Source organism: Lynx rufus, unplaced genomic scaffold (genome assembly GCF_022079265.1).
Source record: "Lynx rufus isolate CCGP_SWC_20201006 ecotype Redwood Valley unplaced genomic scaffold, mLynRuf1.p SCAF_24, whole genome shotgun sequence".
Taxonomy (NCBI): Eukaryota; Metazoa; Chordata; class Mammalia; order Carnivora; family Felidae; genus Lynx; species Lynx rufus.
In genome coordinates, this window is record NW_025814839.1 from 3,794,668 (window position 1) to 3,810,037 (window position 15,370).

Below are 15,370 nucleotides of genomic sequence, written 5' to 3' on the forward strand. Positions count from 1 at the left end.
CAGGTGCCCCCCGCTTCCTGATAGGAAAATGCCAAGAGGAGCTTCCTAGTCACCAACACAGCATCGCCCCTATCCAAGCTGCATAACTAGGGCCTTGGTTTCCCCTTCTATGAAAATGGAATATCACAGCAGCAAGCTCAGAAGGTGATTAGGAAGAATAATCATGCTTGTAAAATATGTAAGACTATATGGCACGTAAGGGCTCAATATTACTTACTGTTACCATGATCAGGGAGGGGTTGCGTTCTTTCAACCTATGATAGTGAATCTGTGCATCAGGCTGCAGGAGGTTTGTTTCTTGACCAGTAGCTTCAAGAGAGTCCCTGAAGTGGCATTACTCACCCATGAGCCAAGGCCACCTGGGGTCCCAAGACAGATCTTTGCTCTTTGTCTAGAAACCTTCTGTACGTCCTTAAAGTGGGAATAAAATTGTTAATTGGTTAGGATAAGGAATTGCTCCAAACCCAGCAGGGTGGCCCCTAAGACACCCAAGCACCCCATCCAGGGAGGGTGGGCAGCATCAGGTAAGGCCATGGCCCCTATCCATGGATGTCCCAAGCTAGCCATTAAGGGTGACGTTTCAGGCGGTCCTGGCCTTTGCTCAGAGTTGGAGAGGAGAAGGATGAGAGTCGAGAGCTTGGGGCGAGGGACCAGACCTCCTTATTTCAACCCTGGCTCCACCTGTCGGAGCTGTAGGACCTTAGGAAAGTGTCTAACCTGCTCTGTGCCTCTGTTTTCAGTGGAAGTGACCATAGTGGCACCTTCCCTGTAAGGTGGTTGTAAGGATTCAAGTTAATCAAAGCCAAGGGCTGCCCCTTTGGACCCTCGGTTCACAGCTCTGGAAAAACAGAAGTCAGAAATCCCTAGGATGTGGCCCCGTGGTATAGTGGGGGCAGGAGAGGAGAAGCCACATCTGACACACACTAGCCACCTAAGAACCCTCAGAAGCAGGTGCCCCCAGCCTCTGGGAACTAAAGCTCCATCCTGGGCCATCATCTTTGGTGTTGACATTGTCTGCAGTTGCTTCCCATCTGGAGTGGAAAATGCAGTAAAAACACAGAAATGTGGAATTCTGAACTAGGGAGTAAGGGCAAGTGGGGAGTGGAGAGACCAGAGAGGAATGAGAAGGCGGGGAAGGCTTTGGAGGAAGGTGGTAGTAGGTTTAGATCAGGGGACAGGGCAGAGCACAGAGCTGAGTTGGGGGCAATTTGGTGACCATTGCTCTAGGTAATACGTATTTATTGAGTGCCTACTGTGTGCTCAGTGATTCAATGGCAGAAACATGGGTAACCATGAGTAGCATGAGTAATGGGGTCCAGGAAGGCTTCCTGGAGGAGAGGACATCTCCGGTGACACCTGAAATAGGAGTTAGAGGAGAAGCAAGGACAAGAACATGAGGAAATGGGTCCAAAGGAGGCTGGAATTTGAAGTTGGGGAGGAGGGAGGAAGAGGGATGAGGGTCAGATCCTGAAGCCCCCTGGAGCATGGTGGGAAATATGCCTTTCTCGTGAGGGCACCCGGAGCCTTGGACGGTGTGAGGCAGGGGGTTGCTATGGTCAGACTTGCAGACTTAGGACGTTTGGAGGTTCCACCTGCCTGAGGAGGCAGCAAGCCAGAGGAGAGCTGCAGAGCCCACCCCCACCATAGGCCCTGACCCTTGGGCCTCTGTGGTCCTTGCTTCCCACCCCTGCCCTCCTTTTGCTCCTAGTTCCTGCATTGGGCCGGCAGCCCTACCTCCCGTCTCCTCCCAGTGAATGAACAAGCCGGACCTCACCTAGCTGATTGACCCATGCCTGCTAGGGTAGTTATTCTAGAGATCATTCTAAAGGCCAAGCTCTCCACAGCTAAAAGCACAGGGTATGTGTTGCCCTAGAAACTGGGCCGCCTTTGCAGGCACCCTGGAGGCTGAAGTCACCCCTGCAAACCCAAGAGCAGGAGGGATGGGGCAGGGATCACCACCTTGAGCGACATTAGCCAAGGTGACTCCTCACCCCAGGTCAGTTTCCCCATCTGCCACAATGAAGGGATAAGACAGTTGGTTTTATGACCTTCTCCAGTCCCCCAGGGTTAGTTGTTAAAAGCACTGGCTTTTGGTTTGTCCGCTATCAGGTAATCAAAGGTCCTTCCATGAAAGTCTGCTTCCTTATCTGTAAAATGGACACGATCATAATAGTATCTGCCTGTGTTTGTTGTCTGTTACCATATAACAATGCCAAAACTTAGTGGCTTGAAACAGTGAACATTTATCTCTCACTCTCCCGCGGGTCAGGAATTTGGGAGTGGCGTCACTGGGTGGTGCTAGCTCCTGGGTCCCTCTGGAGGTCACCATTAAGCTGTCATCCGGGGCTGCAGTCATCTAAAGGCTGCTCTAGGGCTAGAAAATCTGCTTCCAAGATGGTGCTCTCCCATGACAGGCAGGCTGGTGCTGGCCATCCCTGGAGGGCTTCAGTTCCTCTGTCAGGGCTGCTCATGTGTCCCCACAAATGGCAGCCAAGAGTGAGCAAGGCAGAGGCTGCAGTGTCTTCTGTGACTTAGATTTACAAGCCCCACACGGGCCCGCTGTGATTCCGTGTGGGAGGGGACAACACAGAGGCGTGGACCCCAGGAGGCAAGGCCCACCAAGGCCCATCATGGGGGCTGGCTACTACACTGCCTTAGAAGTTTCTTTCAGGGGTGCCTGGGTGGCTCAGTCGGTTAAGCATCCAACTCCAGCCTGGGTCATGATCTCACAGTTCATGAGCTCGAGTCCCGAATCAGGCTCTATGCCGACAGCTCAGAGCCTGAAGCCTGGTTCAGATTCTGTGTCCCCCCCTCTCTCTGCCCCTCCCCTGCTCATGCTCTGTCTCTCTCTGTCTCTCAAAAATAAAAACTTAAAAAAAAATTTTTTTAAGAAGTTTGAAGATTAAATGAGCATTTCCTAAGCTGTGCCCCTAAAATCCCTGTTTTCTACTCAAAATGCAGCTTCCTAAACCCTGCCCCAACCTACTGACCCATAATTCCAGGAGCCAGGGCCCAGGAATCTGCATTTTAAGACCTACCCCCAGGTGACTAGGCCATCATAGGTGTCAGTAAATGGGAGGCAGTTCTACTGATTTCATTTTGTTGGCCCCACCGGTGTGCCAGGCTCCAGGAAAGATGCTGGTGAAACAGAAGAGCATAGGTGCACAGAACGAGCGTTCACTGGGCGTCTTGGCATAGGCTGGAACACTTGGGTTGAGAGGGATTTTGAGCCACTTAAAGATGTGCAAACAGTTTTTTGGGAAGATCCAGAGGAAACCCTGTGAAATCAGCCGGGCTTTGGACCGCTCCACCGTCTCTCTCTAAGGCTGCCTCACACCCAATTTAGTCTGTTCCCCCCAACTCAAAGTTCCCGGGACCCGGCCCGGCTCAGCTTGTGTCTGAGGACCAATTCCTGCCCAGGCAACCACAGGGAGGGAAGATTCAGGGGAGGCGGTGATTGGCATCTCAGAGCCACGCCCTGGGGGGCGCACCAGCCGCAGACCTGGTCCCTGCTGTCCAGGAGCTACGGCCTGAAGGCCCGGGTGCCCTGCCCTGGGCGCTTGACCCCACGACCAGAGAAACCATAACAACAGTTCCCTCGGACCACGGAGGGAGTGCAGTGGCAGCGGCCACGGCACCCAAGTGCCTCCAGAGCTGCTCCGGGTTGGACAGCCAGACAGCAGCTGCACTGCCCCCAGCTGCGCTGGGCGGGGCTGAGGCGGCTCTGACCCTCTGTCGGGAGTGGGCAACTGTTCCGAGGCCCTGAGTTCAAAGCAGTTCATGGGCCCACCGTTTAAAGCGTCTTCATTAGAAAACACAAATTTGGAGCTGGGCTTAAGCAGTTAATCTTTTTTTTTTTTCTTTTTTTTTTTTTTGAGAGTGTGTGTGTGCAAGCAGGAGGGGGAGAGAGGGAGACAGAGAGAGAGAGAACGAATCTTAAGCAGAGGCTTCATGCTCGGCACAGAGCTGGACTCGGGGCTCAGTCTCACAATGGAGAGATCGTGACCTGAGCCGAAATCAAAGGTTGGATGCTTAGCCGACTGAGCCACCCAGGCTCCCCAAGCAGTGTTTCATTTTACTGCTGCTGAAGGTTTCTATTTAGATGCCAAGATTTTAGAAATTTCAGTATTTGTTCGCTCAGAAGAAGGGATGGAAGGCTCCTAGGGAAAGGATGTCACGGGAAATACCACTCCTGCACTAACCTTCACCCCACTGTGCTGACAGTAGCCCTACGTTGGGTCACCTAGAGCCACACTCCTTAGAGGGGACAGCTGAAGTCACTCAAGCTTACCTGCTAGGAAGCCTCTGGCTGCGGATAACAAAAAAGTTTCCCTCAAAGCTCAGCATAATACACTCTAGTTCCATCCATGTTGTTGCCAATGGCAAGATTTCATTCTTTTTTATTGCCGAGTAGTATTCCATCATATATATATGCCACATCTTCTTTATCCATTTGTCAGTCAATGGACATTTGGGCTTTTTCCATACTTTGGCTATTGTTGATAGCGCTGCTATAAACATTGGGGTGCATGTGCCCCCTTTGAATCAGCATTTTTGTAGCCTTTGGATAAATACCTGGTACTGCAATTGCTGGGTCATATGGTAGTTCTATTTTTAATTTTTTGAGGAATTTCCATAGTGGCTCATAGTTTTCCAGGGTGGCTGCACCAGCTTGCATTGCCGCCAACAATGCAAAAGAGATCCTCTTTCTCCACATCCTCACCAACATCTGTTGTCGCCTGAGTCGTTAATGTTCGCCATTCTGCCAGGTGTGAGGAGGTATCTCATTGTGGTTTCGATTTGTATTTCTCTCATGAGGGATGTTGAGCATCTTTTCATACGTGTGTTGGCCATCTGGCTGTCTTCTTTGGAAAAGTGTCTATTCATGTCTTCTGCCCATTTCTTCACTGGATTATTTGTTTTTTGGGTGTTGAGTTTGATAGGTTCTTTATAGATTTTGGACACTAACCCTTTATCTGATATGTCATTTGCAAATCTCTTCTCCCATTCTGTCGGTTGCCTTTTAGTTTTGCTGATTGTTTCCTTTGCTGTGCAGAAGCTTTTTATCTTGATGAGGTCCCAATAGTTCGTTTTGTTTTTATTTCCCTTGCCTCCAGAGACGTGTCTAGTAAGAAGTTGCTGTGACCGAGGTCAAAGAGGTTGCTGCCTGTTTTCTCCTCTAGGATTTTGATGGTTTCCTGTCTCACACTTAGGTCTTCCATCCATTTTGAATTTATTTTTGTGTAGGTGTAAGAAAGTGGTCCCTTTCATCCTTCTCCATGTCACTGTCCAGTTTTCCCAGTACTATTTGCTGAAGAGACTGTCTTTTTTCCATTGGATATTCTTTTCCTGTTTTGTTGAAGATTAGTTGGCCGTACAGTTGTGGGTCCATTTCTGGGTTCTCTATTCTTTTCCATTGATCTGTGTGTCTGTTTTTGTGCCAGTACCATACTGTCTTAGTGATTACAGCTTTGTGATACAGCTTGAAGTATGGAATTGTGAAAAACAACTTTGGTTTTCTTTTTCAACATTACTTTGGTTATTCAGGGTCTTTTCTGGTTCCATACAAATTTTAGGATTGTTTGTTCTAGCTCTGTGAATAATGCTGGTGTTACCTTAATAGGGATTGCATTGAATGCGTAGATTACTTTGGGTAGTATTGACATTTTAACAATATTTGTTCTTCCTACCCAGGAGCATGGAATACTCTTCCATTTTTTGTGTGTGTCTTCTTCAATTTCTTTCATAAGCTTTCTCTAGTTTTCAGTGTACAGATTTTTTACCTCTTTGGTTAGCTTTATTTCGGTATCTTATGGTTTAGCAGCTAAAGTTTAGCTGATCCCCGAAAGTTCAATGGGAGCAGTACAACTAACCATTTAGGGTGGATGGATATGGGCAACCGGCCTATAACTTCCAGCCTGATCACCCTCCTTGAGGTTCTCACCCCTACCCTAAGTGGCTTCTCAGAATATTTCCGCTGCATATATAACAGTATCCCCCACAAGGACTAAGGACAATTTCCTCTACTTTGTCATGCTTCTGGGATGTTTTAGTCATCCTTAGACCATGTGCCCCAAACATGCCCCGTCGGTCAAGAGGACACACTGACATATAATCAGGCGGGTGCCCAACACTTAGGTATTGACTGTCCCCCCTCCCCCTTTCAGTTGCTTGCAAGGAAGCATTCCAGCCCTAAAAAGCCTAGCAGATGAGGGCACTCTTGTGACCCTCCCTCTTGGGGTCTCCTGCTATTTCCCCCATCCTATACCCCAGGCCCTGCAGAGGTTGTGGTCACAAACACCACAGATGGCACCCTGACTTAGCTTGTGTGGGGAACCACTTCCCCAGCTCCCATGTCAGCTGTGGTCCCAGGAGAGGTGGGAGTAATTACTCAGCATACACAGAATGCTCACAGTGGCCTGATTCCCTGACCTTGATAGCTTTCATTTCTTATTCTTGAACTTGTCCTGTGGACTGAGGACTATAGGTTGCTCATCCTAAGCCACATTTTCCTAAATGTGCACGATTTTTCCAGGCTGGCAAGGGAGACATGTGACTCGGGTTCTGAATCCACGTTAGAGGACCTAGGGCCTAGTCCATCATGCTGGGTGACCTTGGGCCAACCCCTTCCCATCTGTGAATCCCCCATTAGCCCAGCAAACAGGCTCCATGAGTCTAAGATACATAGCATGAGCACCACTACCGTGCTCATAGCAGACATCACTAATCGATTACAGAATCTTTCCCCCTGAACTAGCATTGGTTCCAGAATTCCCGGCACTCCAGGCCCCCGGGCAGGCACCACGAACTGATCAGTGAGCAGAGGCAGGTTCTGACTCTACCGTTTGCCATCCCTGACGCCCCTCCCAACTGTCAGACCTTCAGCCCACTTGACTTTTAAATCCTCACCTTTCCCTCTGCCTTCTCTCCTCTCGGAAAAGGAACTTTACAACTCCCATCCCCCCTCAAATTCTAGGATTCGAGAGGTTTACATCCCTGCTCTGACACTTTTCAGCTATGTGAACTTAGCAGCTTTCTTAACCTGAGTCTCGGTTTCCTTATCTGTAAATGGAGTTGGTATCTGCCATAACAGGTTGAGAATGTGCCTGGCAGGTATCAGGCATGGGGCACTCAGCACACACTAGTCACTTCTTTTGTGGGGCCTACCGTACCAGGCAAATCAATCAAAGATTTTGATGGGAAAAAAGGACACAATCAGCCATTACTTGACAACTTTTTATTTCAGCCTTTACATCCTCCTTCCAGGCTGCCATATCTCTGTCCCCACCCAACTACGGAGGCAGCCTGACCCCATCTTGTGCTTTTTTGGGGGGGAGGGGGTAGGCATTGTACCTTTATAGAGCTTGTACACCTGCACCAGGTTTGGGGTCAACACCTCACCCCACCAGCTGGGTCTGGCCAGGACATGGGCTCTGGGCAGCTCGTAACCTCTGTAGAGACCCAGAATCTATGAACAAGAGCAGCCATCCCCCACCTCCACTACTCAGGACTCAGGGAGGAGGAGATGGGAGTGTACAAAGACCCCAGAGGCACCTGTCAGGAGAGCAGGACTTGCTGGGGAGAAGGTAGAGAACCTGGTGAGATTCTTGAGGTGCCTTTGTCTCCAACCAAGGCTCCTGGCCCTCTTCCTGGGGCCAGTGCCAACTGCCCCCCACCCCCAGCCAAGCCCAGAGCTGGGGCACCCCATCCCTTCCAACTAGCCAACAAGAAACAAAAGCAGCAAAAACGCCAAGCTCCATTGCTAGGGAAGAAAACCACCCTAAGTATTAAAAATTAAATTAAAACTGAAGCCCCAGTCAACTGAGCCAGCAGTGAGCTGGTGATTGCAGACACAGACAGCCCCCTTTCTTCCCCAAGCTCCAGGGTCTCCAAAGACAGCAGGAAAGGGCCTCAGGGCCAAGTCTGTCTGTACCCAAGAGAGACCGTCTGGGGAAATACAGGTTGGGGCATATGTGTCCTCAGGTGGTCCCCATTGTGGGGTACTGAGGACTGTAAACATAACCCAGCTTGAAGGCCGGGGGGTGTCCCAGCCCCCCCGAGATTCTCCCTGGATGAAGAATGGCCACTGTGGTGAGTACAGTGAAACAGCAGTCGGCCTTGAAGCAAATCAAGACCTGGTCTCCCCATCAGAATATCGGGGGTGGAGGTGGGCTGGGGCTGTCATGGAGCGAGGGGGTTCCAGAAGCCAAACACAGCTTGGCAGCTGTTTCTTTGCTGTCCCAGATCAGCACCCGGGCCTTTTCTGGGTGCTGAGTCAGCTCACAGCCACCCCTCCCTGGGGAAACCTGCTGGAAAGTCAGTTCAGGCCCCGACTGCCTAGCCCAGGACTGGACAAGGTCAAGGTTGGGTGAGCTGAGAGGCCCCACCCCAGGCTCCGGCTCCGGGAGAAGCAGACGAAGGATGTGATTAAGGAGTGTCAGGAGGGCATGTGAGAACCGCCACAGGGACACAGACCTGGCCCAAGCCACAGGGCAGCTACTGCGCCAGGAGTACCTTCTCAAGGCCTGGCTGACGCCCAGGGTAAAGTCCGGCCTGGGCCCCACTCCAAGCCAAGAGCCCTTGGGACTGGGCAATCTCACCATACGCGTCTCGCAATAAAACCTGCGCCTGCGCCACCTTCTGCAACTGCTGCTGGAGACGGCCAGGCGGCCTGGAGCAAAAGGAGGTCAAACCCAGGTGTGGGGTGGCACAGCCAAGGCTCTCTCTGTCCACGTCGTGGTCCAGTCAGGAGCCGCCGGGCCCAAGGCCGACGCGGGCATCGCCTTTCAGGCCACAGATCCTCATGTAGTCCCAGTCGCCCCAGCGGGGGCCCGTTACCAGCAAGAGGCCTTGGCCGGGTGACTCCCGCGCGGCCTGGGGCTAGAGTTCCCCCGAAACCAGCCGTGGGGCTTCAGGAGGCTCCCCCAGGCCCTGGATCCTCCGTGGAATCGGGGACGTGGCCCCTGCGGAGTCACACCAGCCCTAAAGCAGCCCTCAGAACCCAGCGTCTTGTCAGAGCAGAGTCCCGGACAGCGGGGCCACCGGATTTCCCTCGGGACCAGGCCTCCCGGTCTCTCTCCGGGCAGGGCCTGTGAGGCTGGGGCCCGCGTCTGGGGTCCGTCCAGAAACAGGCCCCCCACCCCGGCGACCTCAGGGCTGGGCCCGGCTCCTGAGCCACTGGCTCCTCAGCGCCCTCACCTCCTGCCCATAGCACTCGTGTAGCCGGGCAAAGGAGGCCGCGTGGAGGGGCCCGTTGGGCGCCGAGGCCCGCCGCCGGGGGGGCAGGGGCGGGGGCACGGGGCCAGGCCGCGCGCCGGCGGGGGGCTCGGCGCTCCACACGGCACAGCCGTTCTCCTTGGGCGGCAGCGCGCGGGGCCGGCGCGGGGGCAGCGGGCAGCCCCCCGCCCGCACGGCCGCCAGCTGCTGCTCCAGCTCGCGCACCACGAGCCGCAGGTAGTCGAAGCTGGCCCGCGACAGCGCCTTCACCCAGCCCTCCATGGCGGCCTGGCTCTCGGCGGCCAGCACGTAGGTGCGGGCCCGGGCGCCCGCGAAGCGCACGGCGAAGGCGAACTCCTCGGCGGCCTCCACCAGCTCCACCGTGCAGCCCTCCAGGATGATGACGCCCACGGGCTCGCGGCTGGCCGCGTCCTCGAAGTAGAAGAGCATGTTGCCGCGCAGCACGAACCAGCGGCGGTGGTAGGCCGCGTGCCGGCCGCCCTTCTTGTACAGGAAGCCCGCGTTGTCCACCGGGGCGTCGCAGGTGGCGTAGAAGGCCAGGCTGCGCTCGTTCAGCTTCATGGCGGCGGGGGCTGGGGCCTGTCCGCAACCAGCACAGCGGTTACTCACGCGGCCGGCCGCCGCCACCGGGTCACCCGGCGCCTCCCCCCCCCCCCCCACCCCACCGCGCGACCTGGCTGCCACCCTCCACGCCCCTCTTGCGCAGGCGAGGACGCTGAGGCTCCCCGGGCAGAGGCGGCCTGCCCCGGCTCACACAGCTCTTCAGGAGCAGAGCCAGGGCCCAAACCCTGACCGGGCCCAGAGGCCGCCTCCAAAAGAATACTGTGGATGACTAGCGCATGCCAGGCGTTTTACAGATATTAACTCATTTAATCTCGCAGCAAACCTCAGCTGGCAGGGACTAGCATCACCCCTGTTTGACCGACGGGGGAACAAAGGACAGAGAGGTTAGTCACCAGCAGAAGGGCACAAAGCAAGTTGGGCAGAACTGAAATTCAAACCCAGGCCTCGTCAGGCACTGCTGTTTTCATCATCCCCTGAAACCAGACCGGCTGTCTCTCCGTGGTCCCTTTCAGGTCCCAGCTCTGCTTTCATAACTCAGCTTTGACTTGCCTGGCCACGAAATGGGGATTTGAACGGAACCTATTTCAGAGGGCTGCAGAGACTCCATTCATCAGACATTTACTAAGCACCTACTATGTGCCAGGTACTGTTCCAGGCACTAGGAATAGAGCAGTAACAAGATCACTGCCCTTGTGGTACTGACATGCTGGTGGCAGGTGAGGAGGGCAGACAATTAACCAACAGGTGAAATGTCTGCCAGATGGTCTTCAGTGCTGTAGAAAATACATTGCAGGGAAGGGGCCAGGGTTTTAGGGACAAAAGGAACGTTTGATTTTAATGAGAGTCAGGAGAGTACTGAGAAGTAACATCTGAGCAGAGACCTGAAGAAGGTGAGGGACATACCAGGCTGAGGGAACAGCGAGTGCAAAGGCCCTGAGGTAGGAACCTGCTGCTGTGCTTGAGGAACAGCCAGGAGGCCGGTGAGGCCAGAGCAGAGTGAGGAAAGGGAGAGGCAGAAAAGGCTGTTATGAAATGATCCAGGTAAAGGGGACAGGGCTTGGCCCACACTTACAGGGAGGGGATGGGGAGAGCATCGTGTACTCACTTAAAGCAGAGGACTCTAATTCTATACATTTGGCCCAGTGATTTTTATCTACTTCCCTGAAAGAGTACATGATAGGGGCAACATTGGCCAGACAGGACTTATTGGGAGGTGGACCGTGGGCCCCCAACGTGGCCATACCTTCCCTGGGGGTTTTCCATGGCCACTTCATTGGGGCTTCTGTATAGGACAGTAGCTATATTTTTCAAGAGACAGAGCACGTAAAGTCCCTGGATTGCAGAAGGTGCTCAATTAACATTCATTCCCCAGCCGGGGTGTTGCCTTACTCAGGGCTTGGAGGAATGAGGTATGGCTGGTGACTCTCCTGGGAGCATCTGGCCACAGTGGGGCCAAGCCAGGCAATCAGAGCAGAGGGGGCAATTGCTTCCAACTGAATCCACCTCATCTAACTTGCGTGGGCAGTCAAGGAAGGCTTCCTGGAAGAGGCAACACAAGCTATGACTGACCTAGCAGCAGGGCCAAGGCCAGAGGCCCTGAAGGCTCAGGGTGTTTAATCCCTGCTCTGCCTACCTGACAGACTGCAGACACAGGCTGCCCTGCTCTAAGCCTCAGTTTCTCTCTCTGCAAAACAGGACTCATGCATTCTCCCCAACACCCCAACAACTCCATGTGGACCCTGGCTCCATTTCTCACAGGAACCACCCACCCTACTTGCCCCCGTCTCCCTCCTACCTCTCAGGCCACCGCTTGCCTCCCTGCCCTCTGCCCAGTCTGGTCTCGGCTTGCTCTTCTCTGGGTTCAAATGTCAGCTCTGTAGTGTCCAGGATGCGTGACCCCGGGCAAGCGTTAAGCTTCTCTGGGCCTTTGTTTCCACATCTGAAAAATGGGATCATAACAGCACCTAAGTCAGGGTGTTGTGACAATGGCATAGTGACTATGTAGAAGGCACAGAGCATGGTGCCCGGCACACAGCACACACTCAGCAGTGGTAGCTGTAGACATTCTTCGCAGCCTTGCCAAATGCTCTCCTCAGCACTCCGTCTCAGCAAATGGCTTTAGCTTCTCCCCTCACCGCCACTCTGCACCCATCAGGCCCAGTTGATTCCCACCCCCCCCCCCGCAACCTCTTCCAAATCAGTGGCCTAATCTCTGCCCTCTACCACCTCCCCACTCTAGGTCTCTATTGTCACTCGCCCAGACAGCTGCAATCACCTCCTGTCTCCCTGCTTCCACACTTGCCCCTTCCCTGTCTGTGTTCTTCAAGGTAAGAGCCAAACTCCCTCCTAGGCCCCTCCCCTGACCCCACTATAATCCATTCCCCACAGAGGGATCCTGTTAAGATAAGTCCAACCACACCCCTCCTCCACTATAAACTCTCCCATGGCTCCCTACTTGTCCCAGTATTAAATTTGGTCCTCCCCATGGCCTCCAAGTTCCCCTCCCCTGCCTCTCTCCCCCTTGCTCATTCAGCTCCAGCCACCTGGCCTCCTTGCTGTTCCTCAAACACAGCAGCCTTTGCCCCTCTGTCTGGACTGCCCTTCTCCTAGCTTCACATGGCTGACTTCTCATCCTTCAGTTTCAGCTTGACCATCACCTCCTCAGGGAAGCAGTCCCTGACCACCCTGTACACATGAGCCCCCACCCCCATCCCCCGTCACTCTCCTATACGCCAACCTGAAATTACCTGGGTTGTCTTTGCCTGTTCTAGGAGGGCAGAGGGCTTTTTGCCTGGATTCCAGTGCCTGGCATGTAGTTGGTGCTCAAATACCTGTTGAATGAATCAGACGATTATCTTCTGAAACCCCTCAAAAGGGATCTTCTGATCCCTCCCATAAGAAGGGATCTATTCCTCAACCTGCACACATAGATGTGGAAAATGGAGACCGAGAGGTGAAGTAACTTGCCAAAGGCACAATGCTATACCCAGAGTCATATGCTCTAGGCAACCAGCACAAAGGGGCTGATCTTGGGGTCTCCTCACCCCATTGACAGCCAAGGAAGAGCAATTTACCTGATGGTCAGCAGCCCTCCTCCCGCTACTGCCCAAATGGGGCCAGCCTGGCCCAAGGTCACCAGCCAACCCTTGCCTCCTCCAGCCCAGCTAGAAGCGAGAGGGAAAGCAGCAGCAGGGGTGCGGGCTCTGGCCTCTGGGAGGTTCTGGTCACGCACTTATCTCCTCACACTCATGCTGTTTTCCAGGAAGTTCAGAGTCCGCTATGGGCACTGCTGTTGATTCAACAGCCCATGGCCAGGCAGGAAGCTAGAGGGAGCCTGGCCTCCCTCTGGTTCCAGGGCCAAGCTGTCCCCTCGGCTTAAGACTGTCACTTCACTTTCGCCAGCCTCAGTTTCTTCATCTGCCAAATGGGCTGTGGAGTGGGTCCAATGGGCTAGAACGAGGAACACCCACTGGCAAACTATGGGAAAGGCACCAAAAGCACTGCCTCAGTGAGTCAGGCTGAGCCTCACTTATAAAATGAGAATATTAATATCCATCCCTCTGGGAAGGACTGAATAAATCCTGATGAGCCATTCTGCAAAATGTTTAGCAGGTAGTGAGCATTCAGGAAAGATGCTGTCCAAATGGCAAATAATTAGCTCAAGGTCTCCAGGGACACAGCTGACCCAGAACCCAGGACTCTGGGGAAATTGAGGCATGGCAATTTGGCACACAATTCAAGAAGCCAGACCGCAGGTGCTGAGACTGAATCCAGCTGCCACAAGTGTCCCCTAACAGTGGGCATGGGGGACAGGGTGTGGCAGCTACAGGCAGAAAAAACGTGCGGAGAACCCTGAAGGGCGCCTGACCAGCGCTTCCCCGAGCAGGGCCACAGGGACGCCAGGACCCCCGCCCCAGGCTCTAGGCTGCCCCGCTGGTTCTCCAGGTCTGGCACTGTTCCCGGCTGCCCTCTGTCCCTTTGTGTCTGGTGTGTCCCTTAAAGAACATCCAGAGCCCCAGATGAGGTGGTCAACGGCAGAAGGTGGGAGCCAGAGTTCCGCCAGAGGCGGAGGCCCCTTATGGGGCGGGGGATCACCGGCCAAGTTCGGCCCGGGCAGCTGGGATCCCTAATGGGTAAATTACCAGTGACGTGGAATCGCAAATGAGCAGCTGTCCAGCAGAGGTCTCCCCAGACGGCCGGGGGACCCCGAGGCCCACGACGGCCCGAGCCCGGTCCCGCGTCCCCTTGCAGGGCCGCCCGTAGGTCCCCCCACCAGGCCGGCCTTACCTCGCGGAGCAACCTAGGGAGGCGGCGGCGGCAGCGGGACGGGATAAGCGGGGCCAAAGGCGTCCCGGCCATGGCCCAGGACCCGCTCGGTGGCGGCGGCGGCGGCGCTTTGTCTCCGGGGCCGCCCGGCCGGCGCAGCCGCGGGAGAGCGCCACTCGGACGGAAGGAGGCGGGGACAGCCGGACTGTCCGCGACCCGCGGGCGCGCCCCTTTAACCCTTCCCAACCCACCCTTGCCAGGCCCGCCCCCGCGTTCGTCCCACCCCCGGATTGGCCAGCCCCGGCTCGACACGCCTCCTGGGTTCGGCACGCCCCCGTTGGCACGCCCCCAAACTACTCTTAAAGCGACCGCGACTAGTTCACGAACACCACCCCCCCCCCACCTCCTCCCGCCGTGCCTTATCCCAGAAAAGAGGCCTAGATCCCTGAGATCCCACGCGCTTCCATGGGTAAGGACAGAGGGCGGATTTGCCCGGAAAAAATCCTCTGGGGTCTTGGGCGGGACCAGTCGTTGCAGCCCTAGGCCTGGAGTCAGAGCTCCTCCCTGGCTAGCGTTGCTAGGTTTCGCAAATTTAACTCCCTGCTAAATCTGACAAACAACTATGCTGAAAATTTGTAATTTATTTTAAAAATCTGAATACAGCACATTTTGGACGTTTTGACAGTCAGTAGAGGACTGTATTATATGCATAGGGTACCTGGCAACCCTACCCCTTGCCCCATTGAAGAGGGAAAGTTCACTGAATTGAGTTGGAAAGGCGTGAATTCAAGTCCCCCTGAGTCATTTATTTAATCACTGTGGGCCTTTGAGAAGTCACTTCACTTCTGTAGGCCTGTTTCCTCAACTGTAAAATAAAGACATTCATTGTATGTAAAATTCATGGCACACAGTAGGTGCTCTCTGCAAACAGGAATTGCTATTATTTTTGTTCCACACAAAATAATACAGTTCTCCCTCCCTGGACCTTTGTTTATTTCCTGCTCTCGCTGCCCCCTCCTCACCACCCTCCAGGCCTCAGTCATTGTCCAGTCCTGGCCTGAGGACAGGAGAAGAAACAGGACAGACCAGGATCATTTATTCATTCTATAGCCTCTTACTAAGCACCTACTGTGTGCCAGTCACTGTTCCTGAATCAGCCAACAAATGAGTTCTGGAAATGATTTGCACCTGGAAGATAATCAGCCACAGCAGTGGGGTAGAAAGAATGAGAGTGAGGTTTTAGACCTCAGAGAAAGTCAGAGAAAGTCTGTCTGAGGAGCAGAGACCTGAATGAAGTGAGGGA

At 54.1% G+C, this 15,370-nt stretch overlaps 1 protein-coding gene across 3 annotated transcripts; it reads right to left on the reverse strand.

Moving 5' to 3' along the window:
* Window positions 1–7,222: 7,222 nt before the first annotated feature.
* On the reverse strand, window positions 7,223–14,234 carry PHETA1 (PH domain containing endocytic trafficking adaptor 1). 3 transcript variants are annotated; one of them, XM_047088389.1, is made up of 4 exons: window positions 14,089–14,234; window positions 12,549–12,632; window positions 11,597–11,740; window positions 7,223–9,816 (listed from the first exon to the last, which is right to left on the reverse strand). In XM_047088389.1, exon 4 carries the CDS (start codon window positions 9,796–9,798, stop codon window positions 9,151–9,153), a length of 648 nt encoding a protein of 215 aa, XP_046944345.1. In that variant the 5' UTR covers window positions 9,799–9,816; window positions 11,597–11,740; window positions 12,549–12,632; window positions 14,089–14,234; the 3' UTR covers window positions 7,223–9,150. The 3 variants fall into 3 exon arrangements, with proteins under 3 accessions (XP_046944345.1, XP_046944347.1, XP_046944346.1); XM_047088391.1 differs by lacking the exon at window positions 14,089–14,234 and adding an exon at window positions 13,034–13,309; XM_047088390.1 differs by lacking the exon at window positions 14,089–14,234 and adding an exon at window positions 12,876–12,964.
* Between the last annotated feature and the right edge of the window lie 1,136 nt (window positions 14,235–15,370).